The sequence below is a fragment of the Poromitra crassiceps genome (genome assembly GCF_964638095.1).
Source record: "Poromitra crassiceps genome assembly, chromosome: 13".
Classification (NCBI taxonomy): domain Eukaryota; kingdom Metazoa; phylum Chordata; class Actinopteri; order Beryciformes; family Melamphaidae; genus Poromitra; species Poromitra crassiceps.
This window is the reverse complement of record NC_139644.1, coordinates 19,570,724-19,591,364: the sequence shown is the minus strand read 5'-3', so window position 1 is coordinate 19,591,364 and position 20,641 is coordinate 19,570,724. Positions and strand designations below refer to the sequence as shown.

At 42.1% G+C, this 20,641-nt stretch overlaps 1 protein-coding gene across 1 annotated transcript; it reads right to left on the bottom strand.

Moving 5' to 3' along the window:
• Positions 1–6,703: 6,703 nt before the first annotated feature.
• LOC310787222 (migration and invasion enhancer 1-like) lies at positions 6,704–9,286 on the bottom strand. Its single transcript, XM_083648589.1, has 4 exons — positions 9,161–9,286; positions 8,176–8,273; positions 7,889–7,965; positions 6,704–7,780 (listed from the first exon to the last, which is right to left on the bottom strand). The coding sequence occupies exons 1-4, from the start codon at positions 9,187–9,189 to the stop codon at positions 7,697–7,699; spliced, it is 288 nt and encodes a 95-aa protein (XP_083504715.1). The 5' UTR covers positions 9,190–9,286; the 3' UTR covers positions 6,704–7,696.
• Positions 9,287–20,641: the final 11,355 nt, after the last annotated feature.

The window sequence follows — 20,641 nt, the reverse complement described above, 5'->3', positions numbered from 1 at the left end:
TGCACCGGATTTGAAAGGAAGGAATGAGGATGTTAGGATTAAAGGGGTGAGGGTAGGGATGAAGGGATGAATGGATGAAGGGATGAGAGTTGAGGGTAAGGATGAGGGGATGAAGGGAAGGGAGGGTGGGTCGAGAGAATTGAGACAAACAGGGCAGGACAGGTTCACCAGGTATATGTAATCTTGCCAGGTAATTGAGGTGTGGTTAGAGGCGTGGTTAGAGGAATGGTTGAGGCGCCCTGCTCCTGAACCTAAATTAACATGTCATTAACTTCCATTTATTACAACAACAGTGAACATGACCATGACCATTCGAAAAGAGAGCTGAGCCAGAAAGTAAAGCTCTTGATCTACCAGTCGATCTTCATTCCTACCCTCACCTATGATCATGAAGGATGGGTCATGACTGAAAGAACAAGATCGTGGATACAAACGGCCGAAATGGGTTTTCTCAGGAGGGTGGCTGGCATCTCCCTTATGGACAAGGTGAGAATATCAGTCATCTGTGAGGTACTCAGAGTAGAGCCGCTGCTCCTTCGCGTAGAAAGGAGCCAGTTGAGGTGGTTCGGGCATCTGGTAAGGATGCCACCTGGGCGCCAGGGAGGTGTTCCAGGCACGTCCAGCTGGGAGGAGACCACAGGACAGACCGAGGGCTAGGTGGAGAGATTATATCTCCATGCTGGCCTGCGAACGCCTCGGGATGGCCTCAGAACTGTGGCCAGGGAAAGGGAAGTTTGGGGTCCCCTGCTGGAACTGCTACCTCCACAACCTGATCCCGGATAAGCGGTTGAAGATGGATGGATGGATGGATGGATATTACAACAACAGAAAATGAACATTTGTTATTTTCAGAACAGTTCAAGCTGGTCAAGTAATAATGGACAGGTCTCCTAAAGATAATTTAGAAACTAGAGAGCCCAAACTGTAATCTGTGATGACATTATGAAAGATTTGGTGGTTCCATTGACAATGAATGGAAGAATAACTTTGTGGGCATCATGATCATAGTGACACATCATTTTATGGGGATCCCACATTTTCTCCCAATTGTACTTGGTCGTTGGCCCCCTCTGCCAAACTTGGGAGAGTTGTAGACTAGCACGTGCTGCCTTTGATACATGTGCAGTCACCAGCCACTTCTTTTCACCTGACAGCGAGGAGGATCACGCAATTCTCCCCAGTTCCCTCATAGGCAGATGGACAGTTTTCTTCATTGTGTATGTGTGTGTGTGTGTGTGTGTGTGTGTGTGTGTGTGTGTGTGTGTGTGTGTATGTGTGTAGGAGATTCAAGAATATTTAATAGCCGTAGTAAGTAAACATGTTACAAAGGAGCAATTTGTCTTTGTGCAGCATGCATCTACCCATGTCATGTAATAACTAATAAGTCCATGTACAACGTCCAGTAAGTCCGTGATGTATAATGGGGGAGGGGGGTTGTGTCTGTGGGAGAATGTCCATGTAAAATGACTATGTAAAGGTCTGTGTAAGATGTCAAGTAAACTCCTTTAAGTGTCTGTGGGATAATGTCCATGGGGGGGGGGGGTGTCTAATCGTCAGAGTCGGCTTGCTCAGGTGGATAGCAGTTGGGTAGAAGCTGTGCTTGGGAGGACCCTGAAGAGTTTACTGTATGTCCTGGATAGGTTGAGTCGATAGACGCTGGGGTAGCTGGCTGGGGGCGTGGTCAGAGTGGGGTAAAACCTCCCGTTCTCCCCATTCAGCATAGTTAGCATTTAGCTGATAGCCCAGCCCAGGCAGACACGATCGGGGATTTAACCCCCGCAGTAAATGCACATCTGAACAGATGTCCAGAATCCCCATTCCTGTAGTTTAGAGCCACAGCACCGTCCTTTTGTGAGTCACCCCATTGAGATATGTTTTTCTTTTTTACCTCACTCGCGCGCCAGGCAGCCGTAGTAACATTTTGTGGGCATTCCCACACAGACCGACTGTATCTATGGGTGAGGTTGGCCGTAATCTTCTGAGACCGCTTTAGCATCCTAACAGTGTGTAGGTCCTGAATGGATGGCAGGCTACACCCAACCACCTTTTCAGCTCGGCGGATGATGTGCTACAGTCTGGAGGTGTCCTTGCAGGCAGCAGCAGCATACCAGACAGTAATGGAGGAGGTGATCGGATGGACTCAACGGTGGAGGTGTAGAAGAAGAGTGCTTTGGCACATTGTACTTCCTCAGTCGCCGAAGAAAGTAGCCAATTTTGACATTTTTCACAATTGAAGCTGTTTATGAGCATTTTTCTCCGCAGATCATGACCGGACACAACATCTGTTCATTGGGGCCCACCGAACATGGCATGTCGCTGTGTCCATGGCGCACGCACGCACACACACACCCACCCGCACAGGCACACACACGCAAGCACACACGCGTGCGCGCGTACACACACACGCCCCTCCACCCCTTGCTCTCTCTGCTTCTGTGTGTGTGTGCGCGCACACGTGCCAATTCACACCCTCCTCCACCTGCAAGCACTCCTGCTCACAGCCCTCTCCCACAGCCAAATTGCACCAAGGGTAACTCTGTGGAAATGTGGGGAAATGGAAAAATCAGCTTCGTCAGTCACTACCTATATGCCAATGCTCAATGCCCATGTGCAGGTTCAGATTGATTGACCATTGGCCAACTTTTATTGGCATATACTATATTCGCACATACAAGGAATTTAGGTTAGGTTGCTACTTTGTTAAAAGACAGAGAATAAGACACAACATAAACCAATAAGAATATCTAAAAAGTACAGTAGAAGAAAAATATCTGAGTAACTATGTTGGATAAATAAATCAATCAATCAATCAATCAATCAATCAATCAATCAATCAATCAATAAATAACAGGGGTAGTGGTGGATCGTGATGGAAAAAGAAACTCAATGTCTTATTTAAAACAATAAAAGCCAAACGCATACAAACACTGCAAACCTACCAGGTACCTACCACATAAGAGTAAATATACAGCTAAATGCACTGTGGCATGGACCTGTTATCACCATTTTGTGTCAGCTATCTGCTTTGCCCATGCGTCTCAGCGCGCTGCTCGCTGGCATTATCTCGACATAATATGTAGACACTCCCAGGCATAACATAGGCATTCCACACTACTGCAAGTTTTCATAAACTTCTGCTTTAACATACAATTTGGAAATGTATAGGAATGTAAAGAACCAGGCTGCAGATTGACACACACAGACACTTACATCTAACATCCATCTAACATCCTCACACACATAATAACTTAATTAGCAATAAACTGCAACTAGAAAAAAAATATATATATAAAAGGATGAGAAGGAAATCTATTTGGCAATAACCGGAATAGCCCAAATTCTGACATAACAGCCAATATTTGTATTTGATCATCTGAGTTTAAGTAGAAGTTGACTTTAAAATGATATTGTTTGCCAACACACCAAATTCAACTGGCCACATTTTCAAGCTTCCCTCTGGGGGACTGGAGACACAGATGGGCTCTATCAGCTTTAGAGCAAGTAGGCTGGCATGAATTATCACTGGGAGCCAGAGCTAACACCAAAGACCCACCTAGTTACTTGTGCACTTCGTCAAAATGAGTACGGTTCGAGGGGATGTGGGCGAACCGTACTCATTTTGACAACTTATTGTAACACAGTAAGGCACTGTATCAAACTCCGTGGCTATAGGTCAATGTGATTTCACTTTAGCCAATTGAAAAGGACATTTAATCAGTAGTACAATTATGTAGATGTGAGAATACTAATTCATGTTCATTCCTAATAGACTGAATGTGATCATAATTTCACTGATGAGAAGATGAGAGCAGCCATTTTCTTTTCTTTTTTCTATTTCCATTTGCTAAATACAGTACATTGTGTGTTCAGCATTCACTGACCCCGGACTTGCCATCTCACAATCTGACGCAAAAAACAACAACAACAAACAAAAATAAAAAATAAAAAAAACACAACAAACAACAAAACAAACAACAAAACAAAACAAAAAACAAAACAGCAGAAAGTACCAACATAAACATATTTATTTGTTCATTTTTAAACTATATTTCTACTTAACTGCAGTACTACAATGCCTTATTTGAGCTAGGGCCTAGTTCAAATAAGACATTGTAGTAGTACTAGGCTAGGGATTCCAGGGGCCTAATACTGAAAAGGGAGGCTTTGTTGAATTTGCTGCCCCCTAGTGTCAACAATTCTGAACATGGCAAAAATAGAGCATACTTGCAGATTTGGGTGTAGCCTCGTTCTTCCAGTTTCTGGCTGTGTCACAGCCAAAAGATTATTTCAGATTTGTGACATTCCACTTGGTATCAAAAGCATCTGCAAGCAGAATAAAGACTGCATTTAGCAGCTGGATATCATGGGAAATCAGTCACACAATCACATAGGCTATTGTTTGCAAAAAACAACTGACAGAAAGACATAGACAGAAGCTTGACTCAGAAAACAAGGTACAGAGTTCTATTTCTGTCAGTTGGTGGGGAGAATAAGCATGGAGCATGAAGGTGCCACATAAATGTTTCTTACATTGGCTTCGAAGGGAGAATATCTCTTTACCTCAGCCACAGCTTGATAAATCAGAAAGATAATTAAGATTAGGAGTTTGTGTAAGCATACATTATGACTATACAAAAGGAAATTCAGAGAAACAGCAATTAATTTGGAGTCAAGGAGAAATACCTGTGCAACATATATAATAAACAGTAGGTTAAGGTTTTGTAGATTCATAACCCTAGAATTTATTGCAATGCTCTTAAAAAATAACCCTGTAAGGAACTCTACTCACATGACCGTCATATGGGAAGCCTGCTGTTTGAGGAAAAAGACATCTGCCCATTTATAGTGCCTGTCAAAGCCCCCTGGAAAGGACAGTAACACATTACCATCACCATCGATCACTCACAACGATGGAGATCTGCCTGGAATGCATTCTTTTTTTACAAGGAAAGGAAAGGAAAGGAAAGGGTACAATGACACAAAGTCTCTTTTTATTCCACAACACATTCTCATATCATCTACCTGCATGATACTTTCAGAGACTTCTGTTGTTGTAGCTTTAGTGGGCTTCTGATGAGGGGGGGGGGGGTCCATCGCGCTCGCTCGCCTGTCCTGCAGCTCGGCCGCTGCACGGCCTTGCCCGCAGCTCGGCTGCTGTGTGGCCTTGCCTGCCCTATTGGTGCACGCACAATGTCTCCCTCAGTCTCTCCCCCTCTCTTCTCTCTCCCTCCATCTCCTCCTCTCCCTCAGTCTCTCTCGTGACTTTGTGTGTGTGTGAATTTATGACATCACTGATGATGTCATCGATTTATGACATCACTGATTATGTCATCGATTTATGACATCCCTAATGATGTCATCAGTGGGATGTATGACATCACTGATAATCAGTGACATCATCACTGAACTATAGCCTTGTGTGTGTGAGTGAATCTATGACATTACTGATGATGTCACAATGCCTATGTATGACATCAGTCACTGATGATGTCAGTGACATCACTGAACTATATAGCCTTGTGTGTGAGTTTGATGTCATCAGTGGGACAGACAGAGAAACAGAGAGACAGCCAGAGCCCTAGCTCCCATTTATATACTGATGATTTTTGTATTTTACCATTTTAGATGACTGAACACAAACAGCTCGGTGTAGCTGTCATCAGGCTATGCTGAAAAGTGACATCAGTCAAAGACAGATGATCAAAATGATTCCTTTCAGTATAAGAAGGGTTGGGCAGGGCTCCTGCTGACGTTTCCTTGAGCAAGACTGTCATCTGACCTCTGACCTTACTGAGGAGGGACAGGGAAAGCGAAAAGGATCACATTTCCTCAGACTTAATCTTTGTTTTAAAGGTCTATGAGGCTGTTCAGCTGTTAAAAAAGCCATGCAGCAGCGACACTGATAGCTTCATCTCAACACATGTAACCTGTCAACAGCCCTGTATATGAAACTGATATCTCTGCCTGTTAATGCATCAACTCCGTTTGATTATTGTGCATTTGAAATGGCTTTTCTTCCCCTCTACTGAATTCACCTTGGGTTTCTGGAGATGGCCTATATAATTGCTCTGTCTGTTGACTTGGAATTGGAAACACATTCAACAAGAGTTAATAAATGATCTCACAAGTTATTTAACTGGAGATTAAAATTTGAGTTAAATGTCAATTTGGATTAATTGGAAGATCAATTCATATATGAATGATGGATCATGCCTAACCCCATAGTTCCAACAATGTGCTGTGTTAGGAAACCAAGGCACAACTCACATCAAAGTAAATGCAGTTGTTACTGTTTAAGTTTCTTCACTTCAGGCTGTGGTAATATAGGAGTGGTGGAGAAGCTGGACTGTGCAGTGAAATCACCTGGCACTGCTATGGTATCTTACATTATTTACATGTATTTACTATACTCAGAAAACACATTGAGGACGAATACTCATCTACAATGGTGTGGAGAGAACACATGCTACCCTAGGAGCAGCTTTCTGAAGCACATCACAACCCAAAACACACTTCACGTTATGAATGAGATACGGTCACATTGTAGATGCATAGAGCCGCTAAGGAAGATAAGAGACCCAAAAGGCATGTGTTGTTTTCAAGACTCCAGCATCACTTGTCTTTCACCAGTCCCCAAGAGGACTGATAACTCCCCATAAAGAGTCTGTATTTCACTGGTAACCAATACAAAAACACACACACCTAACAACAGAACATTAGCTTTATTTAAAGATTTTACAGTTTTGACTTCTTTGACCTGATTTGACATGCAATTTAATGTGAGCTGACAGACGAGTGGGCGGTGGTCTTCAGAAGCACCACTAATGAACGCTCTCGTACCCGAGTCAGAAAAGCATTGGCAGCAGTACCACAGATTCAGAGAGTGGGCAGGTAGAAAAATCCAACAAAAATAAATGGCTAAACTCTTGAGCAGAATGGCATTACAGCAAATCATTTTTGCTGTAATGCTGAGTTTGGCTGCTGGAATTTGACTTATGCTCTAAATAACAAGAAAACGACATGTAATTTAGTTCAGCATTAAATACCACAAACTTCTAGAACATGACTGGCCAGAATCCATACAGTAATCGGTAGTATTTGAAAATGTTATCACATTTCAGGAATGTGATTTACATTATTCGGCATGGAGAGGAAAAAACAAAGGGCTTCACGTTTGAAAGCTTTTAAATTACATGCAACGACTTTATACTGTCCTTTGCATTCAATGAAAATGGATCATTGCATGTCAATTCACCAAAGAAGGAAGAATTCAAATAAAAGGCCCACAACAAAAACTCGGGCAGTTAAAAAGTGCCAGGCAATGAGGCTTAAGCAAAACACGTCTCCCTCCAACCCTTCTGTGGGTTCTTCTCCCAGTCTCTGCTCCTATAACAAGAGGGAAAGTCCCAGTCTGGGTTCATCATACAATAACCGTATAGTTTTTAGGCTAAAGTAATCATTGACAGACTGGAGCACCATAATGGAAGCAGAGAGGGGAGACAGAAGGCACAGCAGAGTCTGGTGATAGCTCTCTGTATCAGGGACAGTGGCCAGTGATGTCAGAGCTGGGTCTTTCCCAAGCCCACATTGGCAGGGGCGGGTTAGACCAGAAGACGTGAGGGTGGCAGTAGACGACTGCACTGGCCATTCTTGATGCCACTGGTACGCAGGGTGTTAATGCAGGAGGGAGGGGCATTTACATGATGACACAAGGTGCACGACTTTTGGTGATCTTCTGCACAGGCTTCCCATCGTGTGCTTTCTGCACTGCATCCAAGATCTGTGGCAGGCAGAGACGAAAGGCACGTGCATCAGAAATGCCCTGTGCTATAACTTACACTTTAAATACACACTTGTGAGTGTGAAAGAAGGTGTAGGCTTTACTCACGTCCGCTTCATATGGGAAGCCACTTGTCTCAAACTTGGAGAAGACCAGCTGTCCATTGATTTCAATCTCAAAACTGCCTGCACATTGAGAGGGTAATGTTATTAGATTAGCATTAGCCTACCTCCACAGTCACTGGAGCACCTTGCACACATGACGGTGCACACACAAAGAAAAAAGAGGGGAAATCCAACCATCTGGTCTGTCTGTGTTGAAAGTCCAACATAACTATATCATAATAAAATGGTATGTGTAACGTTAGATATGATTTCTGTTCTAACGATACTTACTTTGCCTTCCTACGAAGCCTGACACCTCCGCATCAGGGAACTCAGCGGTGACAACCCGCGCGAGCTCCTCATAGCGGGGCCCGTACCCTCATCCGCCACTAAAACAGAGACAAGAATTGAATATCTGCTATTTGACAATTTTCAAACAAATTATTGCAGCATAGATAGCGTTATCTTTTGTGATCTGGGTTGCTACCAGTGATGGAATTAGAGGGGGAACGGCATTACTCCTCAGGTTCCCTTTAAAGATTGTCCTGCAATGCAGTGGAGCAGGGGCAGCATGAAAGGAGCAGAGAATAGTAACATGTATTTGGAAGCTGAATAAGCAGCGTCAATATAAATTTGTCATCATGTCTGTCATTAATAAAATCAAGGGGAAATAATCTGTAGATCTCGGCAAGTAACTTTTGTAAGACATTTTATGTAGCACTAATGGTAATGTGTAAAATCAATGAAAGACAGTCAAGCATTCAGCTCTTGATTTTAACAGAAATTATGCCTATGCCTCCTGGCGGTGCGTGGGGGTGGGGTCATGGGCCACGTCTGGGGGCTCCCACCCCCACCCTGCCTAGGACTCCCACAGTAAAGCCTGTGATTTCCACCACTGGTTGCTAGCCTCAGAATTTGACATCGTATTTCACTCGTTGACCATGACCACTCAATTACGAGTGAAATAGTTGAATTGTGAGGCTAGGTTTCTAGGCTAGTACTACTAGCCTCAACGTGAGACTCATCAGTCATTCTTCCGCGTTGAGGCTAGGCTACTACTGGACTGTCACCACAAACAAAGAGTGACAATGACGTACTAAACGTTAGCTTTAGCTTAGCTAACCTCTGAACGCTAACTACTAGCTTATCCAATTTAAGGGCTCGCTAACTAACTAGCGTCATATGGTTGACTAATACAACCGCAGAAAGTGATGAAGCTTTAAAAAGAAATAGATGAATGATGCAAGATAATAACTATAATGAAAGATATAACTACCAGTATTCGACTTTGACTTGCACACCCATTGTTGATACACTCGTGGTGTATCGAGATTTTATCTGCGAGGCGACTGCTTCTGCTGGCTGAGTTCTCTGGTTCTGCAATCTGCAGCTAGGGGCTACCCGGGGCTACTCGATTTTTCAGCCGGTTGTGCGGAAATGGGCGTACCAGAGTCTTGTCAGTTTCCAAAATAAAATGTCCTTTTAATCAATGGGTGTGACAGATTTCTAATGGTTGTATTTTGAAATATATAACAGGAAGTGCTATTTTCTCATTGTCTTTTCTAACTTGGCGCTAGTACGCAGCATCATAGGACGAAAACATTTGGACACATTGTTGGACACACATTGGACACACATTAGTCTCTTAAAACAGACTGTCTCATCTACATCCGGCGAATGCAGCTATACACAGTCTGTACGTTACACCCACGAACATGCACAAGGAAGTTGGGAAAAAAACCTTCAGACAGGAAAGAAGTTCATTAGCAATTTGACATGTTGAGTCAGAACATTGCCCTTTTATCAGTGAATGTCTTTTATTTTATTTATTTTTGATTAGGGACAGTACACATGAATCAACCACAAGGTAAATGTGCCAGTGTTAGCCAAAGGGCTAAATTTCAACTGTCCTCCCTGCAGCCAGATGTCATAGGCCATTCACTAGTAATAGGAAACAAATACACAAAAGCAAAACATTAAATACAGTAGAAGCAAGTTAGTACTGCATTAACAACAGTATATAAATAGACTATCAATTAGTTAAATTAGTCATTCTCTAAGGTGGAGATACACATTTCAAGAATAAGCATGTAGGGCATAAAGGCAGGTCAGACTAAATTCAAACAAGCTGACAAACATACAATCCATACACACATATACAGCGGTTTATGTAGAACACACAAGGAGGGCTTGTAAAGAAGAGATTGACTTAGTTATTATACGTGCTCACATAGCTGATTGGCCATAAGCCATTCCTTAAGGCTGTGTTTATATTTGCTGTACGTTGTACTGGTACGTCTGTGCAATGGTAAAATATTCCAAAGTTTGTATCAGTTTCTTTCATGTAAACTGATGATCTCCATCTTCCAACCAACCTGAACAACCTCCACTTTTCCTAAATCTCAAGGAGCTTCATGAGGCATCGATGGCTGATGCAAAATTTTCAATAGCAATATATAACAATAGATGCTAATCTCATTTTGATACTAATTATTTGCATTTTATCATTCATTTAAAACAGACTTGTTATGAAAATCACTCGATCAATGGTCTGACAATATGTTTCCATCGATAGACAATTATAATATTCAAATATTGTCCAGCTCAATATTAAGTGACCTCTTCTGTGTGGACTATCATGTGTCTCTTCAGGTTTCGCTTATGACAAAGACATTTCCCACAGACTGAGCATTTAAATTGTTTATCTCCTGTGTGGACTATCATGTGTTCTTTCAAGGTTGCTTTAACAGACTGAGCATTTAAAGGGTTTATCTCCTGTCCTGTGTGGACTATGATGTGTTTCTTCAGATCTCTTTTAAGTATAAAACATTCCCCACAGACTGAGCATTTAAATGGTTTATCTCCTGTGTGGACTCTCATGTGTACTTTCAAGGTTTGTTTATGACCAACACATCTCCCACAGACTGAGCATTTAAATGGTTTATCTCCTGTGTGGACTATCATGTGTATTGTCAAGGTTCTTTTACGACCAAAACACCTCCCACAGGCTGAGCATTTAAATGGTTTATCTCCTGTGTGGACAATCATGTGTTTCTTCAGGTTTTGTTGATCACCAAAACATTTCAAACAGACTGAGCATTTAAATGGTTTATCTCCTGTGTGGACTCTCATGTGTCCGGTCAAGTGTGATTTATTACCAAAAGTTTTACTGCACACTGGGCAATTAAATGGCTTCTCTCCTGTGTGGACTGTCATGTGTGTTGTCAATTCTCTGTTACGACCAAATATTTTACTACAGACTGAGCATTTAAATGGTTTATCTCCTGTGTGGATTCTCATGTGTGCTGTCAAGGTTCTTTTATGACCAAAACATTTCCCACAGACTGAGCATGTAATTGGTTCATCTTCTGTGTGGACTCTCATGTGTGCTGTTAAGGTTATTTTAAGTCTAAAAAATTCCCCACACACTGAGCATTTAAATTGTTTATCTCCTGTGTGGACTCTCATGTGTGATTTCAAGTGTGATTTCCTACCAAAGGTTTTACCGCAGACTGAGCAATTAAATTGCTTCTCTCCTGTGTGGACTGTCATGTGTCTGGTCAAGTTTCTGTTGTGAAGACATATTTTACCACAAACTGAACAACTAAAGTGTTTATTGCCAAGAACTTCACTGTTTTTCTGTGAGTCTAAGAGAGACTGAGGTTCACTACTTTCTGGCCAATAATTACTGTCTTCAGTCTCAGTGTCTGAAGTCTTGCCAGCACTAGCTGGTTCTGATGCTCCACAGTCCACTCCATCAGCTTCTGTTTCCATCTGTTCAGTAGAGCTGCTGGTTAGAGGCTCTGCCTCTCTGTTCTCCTCAGTTGGGCTTTGGTTAAGCTGTGAGGACTGAGGTTTCTCTTCCTCATCTTCACTCTTCACAGGAACAGGAGTGAATTGGAACTTGGTGACATCAGCCTCCTCCAACCCGTGAAGCTGCTCTCCCTCCTGACGTGTCCAGAGTTCCTCCTGTTCATCTTTAATGTGTGGGGACTCTGGGTCCTCCTGAAGCTTCTCTCCCTCCTGACTGGTCCAGAGTTCCTCCGGTTCCTCTTTAATATGTGGGGGTTCTGGGTGCTCCTGGTCCAGACTGGGGCTCCACTCCTGTAGCTCAAGGGGAACTTCTTCTTTAATGACCAACAGCTGCTGGAAGTCTGGAGGTGTGGCTGTTCTGTGTAACCGCTCTTCAGAATTTAAAGCAGTGTCCAGCAGCTTTCGTTGTTGCTCGTTCTTTTTGGAACGAGAAGATTCTAGCCTGATATCAGACTCCATTTCCCTCTTCAGAAGCAGTCAACTCAGTGGAGTGGGAAGATCTGAAGGTCTGGACTCAGGCAAAAAGGTTCCTCCTCGTAGTCTATGTTCTTTCAAACAGCCCAGATATCTCTTCAATAGATAGCGTTATCTTTCGTAGATCTTGGCAATCTTATATAAGTAACTTTTATAAGATATTTTATGTAACACTAATGGTAATATGTAAAATCAATAAAAGACAGTGAGTGGGGGGGGGGGGTCATGGGCCACGTCTGGGGCCCCACCCCCACCCTGCCTATATATATCAGAATCAGAAAGACTTTAAGTAGGGCCCCCACGGTAAAAAACCTGGTCATTTCCACCACTGGTTGCTATCCTCAGAATTTGACATCGTATTTCACTCGTTGACCACTCAATTATGAGTGAAATAGTCGAATTCTGAGGCTAGGCTTCTAGGCTACTACTGACTGGACTGTCACAAAGACTAGTGACAATGACTAAACGTTAGCTTTAGCTTAGCTAACCTCTGAAGAACGCTAACTAGCTTATCCAATTTAAGGGCTCGCTAACTTATAGGGTTGACTGATACACCCGCGGAAAGTGCTGAAGCTTTAAAAAAGAAATAGATGAATGACGCAAGATAATGACTATAATGAAAGATATAACTACCAGTATTCGACTTTGACTTGCACACCCATTGTTGATACTCTGGTGGTGTATCGAGATTTCAGCCGCTTGTGCGGAAATGGGCGTACCAGAGCCTTCTTCTTCTTCTACTACTAGTATTTATGGCGGTTGGCAAACAACTTATGGTGCATTACCGCCACCTTCTGAAATGGAGTGTGGATCAGAATGGACTTCTAAAACACTATCCTAATCTTCTATTTAGTCCAGTTTCCTCTAAAAATGAAAATATAGCCCTATACCTCACATTCCCTGAATTCAATTGCAATAATTATTTTAACTCCAGCTTGATGCGATTGCTCTCCAATCTGGTCTTGAGGATCTGTCTTTCCTGTTGGTCAATCATTACATGTTCTACTGTTTCCTGCCTATTGCAATATTCACACATACCAGTCTCATGCTTTCCAATGATCTATGAAGTATACTGTTAAGACCAGTGTGCCCAAATCTAATCCTTGATATGATATATTCTTCTTTTTTTGTTCTGCTCATGTCTCTCATTTTTCCTACTGCCTTTTGCATAGTGTAATAATGCCTACCTTTAGTTTCTTTATTCCACACCTGCCATTTCTTTTTCATTTCTCCTTTGACTATGATTTTAACTTCTGCCTTATAACTTTCTACCATTTACTTCTGTCTTATTAGTTGCATCTTTTGCATACTTATCTGCCAGTCCATTACCCTCCACCCCTATACTGTATGTGCTGGGATCCAAATACATTTCACAGTTGTTCCTGCTTTACTGACTCTGTAAATTACCTGCGATATTTCCAGCACAATATCCTGTCTTCCCTCCGACTGTATGTTATTTTACTTACTAATGCACTAGTGGAGTATGAACCTACTAAAACATTACCTGGTGTGACTGCTTCTACCCGATTGATTGCTAAAAGAATAGCCAACAATTCCCCTGTATATACTGATAGTGTGTCAGTCACTCTTTTATTCACCATTACATTTAATTCTGGATTTATAAATCCAACCCCCACTCTACTACTTGTTGTCTTTGATGCATCTGTGTATATTTTGAGAATCTGCATACTGCCCTTATATAGAACTGTTAACTTGGCACCTATCTATCTTTTCCCCATCTTTCTTCCTACTTAGATCCAGCAATTGCAAGTCAACCATCGCCTCCTCAAATAACCACGGCGGAACACCTGAGTATGGTACAGTGGGGCTTACCACTCTATCCTCTATCCCTAACTAATTAACTACCTTTCCAATTGTCCACCCAAAGCTCTTGAACTGTCTTTTCTCCTTCTCTTGACATCTCTCACTCTCCTAGGAAAGGTGTTCCACTATACCAACTTACTCAGCATGAATTTTATATATGGCTTTTTAAAACTATTCAGATAACAAGCAGATAGGGTTTGCATGTGTTACAGGACGGATAACAAGGTGACCCTCCCACTCTCTCTCCTGGCTCGTTTTGCAGGAGACTGGACTGCCTGGCAGTTGGGGTCATCATAGTCTCGACGCCAGACCCATGAGAGTTGTTACGCTGATACACTACGTTACTGCATGCTGCAGAGCTCTCTCTGCGGAGCGCAGCGATTCAACATAATATTTGAGTCTGGGAGAGACTAGGGTCATCAAGGTTGATGGAGTGCACCTGGGCTCTTTGCACTCATTGGGCTTCAGAAGACATTCAATCTCTCTCCCTCCTCACCGATGCACCTTTTGTTCTTGTTTGTTTAATCTAAATTAGTTTGTTTTAGTTAATAAATTATTATTAGTAGTATTATTATTATTATTAAGATGCTTCCTTTGGGCACTTTTTTATTGAAAAAGATACAAAAAGTACAGCAAACATTTTCTGACACATTAGCAATTTGATATGTTGAGTCAGAACATTGCCCTTTAATCAATGTTGAATGAGAGGACAGACGGACCTGAGGACCATGTAGCCTACTACAGATACTTTTTGTACTTGCGACCTGTGTGTGTGTGTGTGTGTGTGAGAGAGAGAGAGCGTGCGCAACTGTGCATGTGTGTGTGTGGGTGAGTGGCACATCCAGGGTGGGAATGTGGGTGGATGCTAAATGTGTGTGGGGATGATGTCACATGTCATGATAACTGTCATGATAAATTTTATGTTATAGTAGATGTGTTGATGCCCATGGTGATGGGCTGGTGTTTCTGTATGTATCACTGCTACTGGTATCTGTATGCTGCAGCTTGAGCTTGTCATCCACAACAAGTTTCTCCTAAGGGAGACCAAATAAAATAATCAATCAATCAATCAATCAATAATCAGTGAGTCTTTTATTTTATTTATTTTTGATCAGGGACAGTACACATGAATCAACCACAAGGTAAATGTGCCAGTGTTAGCCAAAGGGCTACATTTCAACTGTCCTCCCTGCAGCCAGATGTTATAGGCCACTCACTAATAGGAAACAAATACACAAAAGCAAAACATTACATACAGTAGAAGCAAGTTAGTACAGCAATAACAACAGTATATAAATAGACTACCAATTAGTTAAATTAGTCATTCTCTAAGGGGGAGATACACATTTCAAGAATAAGCATGTAGGGCATAAAGGCAGGTCAGACTACATTCAAACAAGCTGACAAACATACAATCCATACACACATATACAGCGGTTTATGTAGAACACACAAGGAGGGCTTGTAAAGAAGAGATTGACTTAGTTATTATATGTGCTCACATAGCTGATTGGCCATAAGCCATTCCTTAAGGCTGTGTTCATATTTGCTGTACGTTGTACTGGTACGTCTGTGCAATGGTAAAATATTCCAAAGTTTGTATCAGTTTCTTTCATGTAAACTGATGATCTCCATCTTCCAACCAACCTGAACAACCTCCACTTTTCCTAAATCTCAAGGAGCTTCATGAGGCATCGATGGCTGATGCAACTTTTAAATAGCAATATATAACAATAGATGTTAATCTCATTTTGATACACTAATTATTTGCATTTTATCATTCATTTAAAACAGAATTGTTATGAAAATCACTCGATCAATGGTATGACAATATGTTTCCATCGATAGACAATTATAATATTCAAATATTGTCCAGCTCAATATTAAGTGACCTCTTCTGTGTGGAGTATCATGTGTCTCTTCAGGTTTTGGTTATGACCAAAACTGTTACCACAGACTGAGCATTTAAATTGTTTATCTCCTGTGTGGACTATCATGTGTCCTTTCAAGGATGATTTATGACCAAAACATTTCCCACAGACAGAGCACTTAAATGGTTTATCTCCTGTGTGGACTATCATGTGTTCTTTCAAGTTTCCTTTTTGACGAAAACATTTCCCACAGACCGAGCACTTAAATGGTTTATCTCCTGTGTGGATTCTCATGTGTTCTTTCAAGGTTCCTTCATGACTAAAACTGTTAGCACAGACTGAGCATTTAAATGGTTTATCTCCTGTGTGGACCCTCATGTGCGTTGTCAAGTCTCTGTTACGACCAAATCTTTTACCACAGACTGAGCATTTAAATGGTTTATCTCCTGTGTGGACTCTCATGTGTGCTATCAAGGTTCTTTTATGACCAAAACATTTCCCACAGACTGAGCATTTAATTGGTTTATCTTCTGTGTGGACTCTCATGTGTGCTGTCAATGTTCTTTTAAGTCTAAAACATTCCCCACAGACTGAGCATTTAAATGGTTTATCTCCTGTGTGGACTCTCATGTGTGATTTCAAGTGTGATTTCCTACCAAAGGTTTTACCGCAGACTTCGCAATTAAATTGCTTCTCTCCTGTGTGGACTGTCATGTGTCTGGTCAAGTTTCTGTTGTGAAGACATATTTTACCACAAACTGAACAACTAAAGTGTTTATTCCGAAGAACTTCACTGTTTCTCTGTGAGTCTAAGAGAGACTGAGGCTCACTACTTTCTGGCCAATCATTACTGTCTTCAGTCTCAGTGTCTGAAGTCTTGCCAGCACTAGCTGGTTCTGATGCTCCACAGTCCACTCCATCAGCTTCTGTTTCCATCTGTTCAGTTGAGCTGCTGGTTAGAGGCTCTGCCTCTCTGTTCTCCTCAGTTGGGCTTTGATTAAGCTGTGAGGACTGAGGTTCCTCTTCCTCATCTTCACTCTTCACAGGAACAGGAGTGAATTGGAACTTGGTGATATCAGCCTCCTCCAACCCGTGAAGCTGCTCTCCCTCCTGACATGTCCAGAGTTCCTCCTCTTCATCTTTAATGTGTGGGGGCTCTGGGTCCTCCTGAAGCTTCTCTCCCTCCTGACTGGTCCAGAGTTCCTCCGGTTCCTCTTTAATATGTGGGGGTTCTGGGCACTCCTGGTGCAGACTGGGGCTCCACTCCTGCAGCTCAAGGGGAACTTCTTCTTTAATGACCAACAGCTGCTGGAAGTCTGGAGGTGTGGCTGTTCTGTCTAACTGCACTTCAGAATTTAAAACAGTGTCCAGCAGATTTCGTTGTTGCTCATTGTTTTTGGAACAAGAAGATTCTAGCCTGATATCAGACTCCATTTCCTTCTTCAGAAGCAGTCAACTCAGTGGAGTGGGAAGATCTGAAGGTCTGGACTCAGGCAAAGAAGCTTCCTCCTCGTACTCTATGTTCTTTCAAACAGCCCAAATATCTCTTCAATGGCTGCAGTTAGTCGCTAGTTCACCAACGCTGTCAGGTTTTGTTGATTAGACATTCCCATACAGTGACACATGAACTTTTCCTCCTGAACGTTTTACTGACAAACGTTGTTCTTCAAAGCTCCAACAACGTTAGCTCCATTAGCTTCACAGCTAACTAAACCATTAATCTGAGTCTGAGAGAGAGAAGCTTCTTTTTCATCCTCTCAGTGCTAAAGGGAGCCCCATCCTCAGTTTATATATTCATGATGTCATACATCCATACATACCGGTATACAGTCTTCTTTTGGTCAATTACAGGGGGAAATCGGTAATGTAGAACTCCGCTGAATATTTACATTGTCCGACGTCAAATGAGTCAGTTCCGGTCCGTCCTCAATCTATGTCCGACTCAGCTCCCACATCATCAGCATGACAGGAAGCATGCGTGCGCCGCCGCCAACAGCCTATCAAACTGGATAAAGCTGCTTATAAGTTTATCTGGGAAAAGTTTCACCTCACGCCAGGTAAAGGTAAATACACTGTTTTATTGCCATGGTATTTACGAGGCAAGCCACAGAGCTCTCTCTCTCTCTCTCTCTCTCTCTCTCTCTCTCTCTCTCTCTCTCTCTCTCTCTCTCTCTCTCTCTCTCTCTCTCTCTCTCTCTCTCTCTCTCTCTCTCTCTGTGTGTGTGTGTGTGCAGGGATAGCGGAACGCATCTGAACTTGGGGGGGCCGGGGGGCGTGTCCCCCCGTCGGGGGGGGGGGGGGGGCGCGTCCCCCCGAATCTCGGCAGCGCCGAAGAAAATTTTATGTTTTTTGGACTTTTATCCATATTTAGAAGAATATTTAATTTTAAATTAACATTAGGATTATACTGTTGTGATGTCATTATTCAGTATCTTCTCCTTTTCTATTATTAGTATTAGTATTAATATTAAATACTGAGTATCTCATGAAAAACTATTAATATTGCATCTTTTGTGTTTAGCTCCGTCTCACAGCAGGCCCGGCTCCAGAACCAAATTACAGAGGGGGCCTGCCCCTAGCTTGGGGGGGCCAAGGGGGGTCCGGGGGGATTCTCCCCCGGAAGAAGATTTTGTACATTTTAAAGTAAAATTCGTCAAACTGGTGCATTTGAGAGCAAAAGGAAGAGGCTAAATCTATGAGGAACTACACACATCTCTAATGTGTTGTGACTTTACAAATAGGCCTAAACAATTAATATTAAATGTATTTACACATTGTGCACAAATTGCATTCATTGTGACAAATTTACAATAGTTAATTAATATCCAGCCAGAATCATTGCAAATGGAGGTTCAAAGTAACAGTTAGCAATAGCATTCAGTTAATCAATGCCTAATGACAGCCAGATTCCGTTTTAAACTTTAAAACAGAAAAACGGAAAAACGTTTTTAGCACACACAAAAAAAAAAAAAAAAAAATGAATGGGGGGGCCAGTTTAGGGAATGGGGGGCCCGGCCCGGTCAGGCCCCCCTCCAACGCCGGGCCTGTCTCACAGCATTGTAACATTGTAGTGCAGCCAGAAAGGAAAACTACTGTAAACATTTGAACCACATTTCTTGTTTAGAACCTATAGCTAGCAACATCGCCATCTCCTGAAAAACATTAATATTGCACCTTTCTTGTGGCTACATCACAGCATCTACTGAAAAACATTTATAGTGGATCTGACTTGTTTAGTTCACTTTAGATTCACATCACATCTGAAAAACAACCAGTCGAGTGTAATAAGTAAATGAGGTTTAATTGTAAAAGAAAAAAAAAAAAAAAAAAAAAAAATCTAAAAAAAAAAAAAATCTAAAAAAAAAAAAAAAAAAAATTTTTTTTTTTAGATTTTTTTTTTTTTTTTTTTTGGGAACTGAAAAGTACCCGGGCCGCGGCCCGGGTGGCCCGGGCGGTTCCGCGATCCCTGTGTGTGTGTGTGTGTGTGTGTGTGTGTGTGTGTGTGTGTGTGTGTGTGTGTGTGTGTTTCACTTAGTAGCACCACATTAACAGTAGGGGGAGTCATGCTACTACAGTACAGAAGACATATCGCTATCAGTCCATCTCAGTTTATTTCAGTTTACTGTTCTCAGTGGTAGAAAAATGGCCATGTTTTACTCAGGTTTTACTGTGAGACCCTCCCCCATAGGCATAGGGTATTATTTCTGTTAAAATCAAGAGCTGAATGCTTGACTATTTTTTCTCGTTGATTTTACTCATTATCTTGATTTTATTCATGACAGACTTGATGACACATTGACATTGACACTATTATTCAGCTTCCAAATACAGTAGGCCTACTACCCTACTATTCTCTGCTCCTTTCATGCTGCCTTACCCTCAGGCTCTTTCTATGTTCGTCTCAGGACTTCACTGTAGTAAGAGCCCTCTCATCGACCATAGGATTTTCGTTAGACAATCTGTGTTGGGCATTAAACTCACCTTATTTCTGCACTTTGAAGTCACAGGTAGGGTCGGGTGGGGCAAACTAATTATATCGGAAGCCTGGTTGCGGAAAAAAAGTGAGCGGTGGTGGTCTGTCTAAATGCATTGCAGAATATATGTACAAGACAAAATGATGCCAGTGCGCATGCGTCTGGACTCTGTTTCCAGGCAACTCGGTGATTCTCGTCAAACTTTGTCTTAAAAAAACAACAGCTCACTTTTTTCCACAACTAGGCTTCCGATATAATTAGTTTGCCCCACCCGACCCTACCTGTGACTTCAAAGTGCAGAAATAAGGTGAGTTTAATGCCCAACACAGATTGTCTAATGAAAATCCTATGGTCGATGAGAGGGCTCTTACTACAGTGAAGTCCTGAGACGAACATAGAAAGAGCCTGAGGGTAACATGCTGCCCACTCTCCAATGCTCTGCTCTCCACTGCAGTGCAATCATTTCTTTAAGGGGAATTCAGTACTACTACTGAATATGGCACAGTATCTTGTTTGGACTGTAGACCTGCTGCTGAGAGGTGTGGCTCTTTGCTGTCAGTGTATGTCCACTTCACGTGTGTTTGTGACTACTCATTACAGACAACCTTCAGACTCATAAATGCATAAAACACTCACATTATCTACGACTCCTTTATGAGCAAGAATCACTAAAGCTTCAACATTCATGTGTCCCGAGGAACCTGGAAGCAAGTTGAGGATGGACTACTTGGCAACAAACTATAAATTATAATTGGTTTAAAAATCCACTTGCTTGCTTTTTTAGAAGATACGGAATGTGCG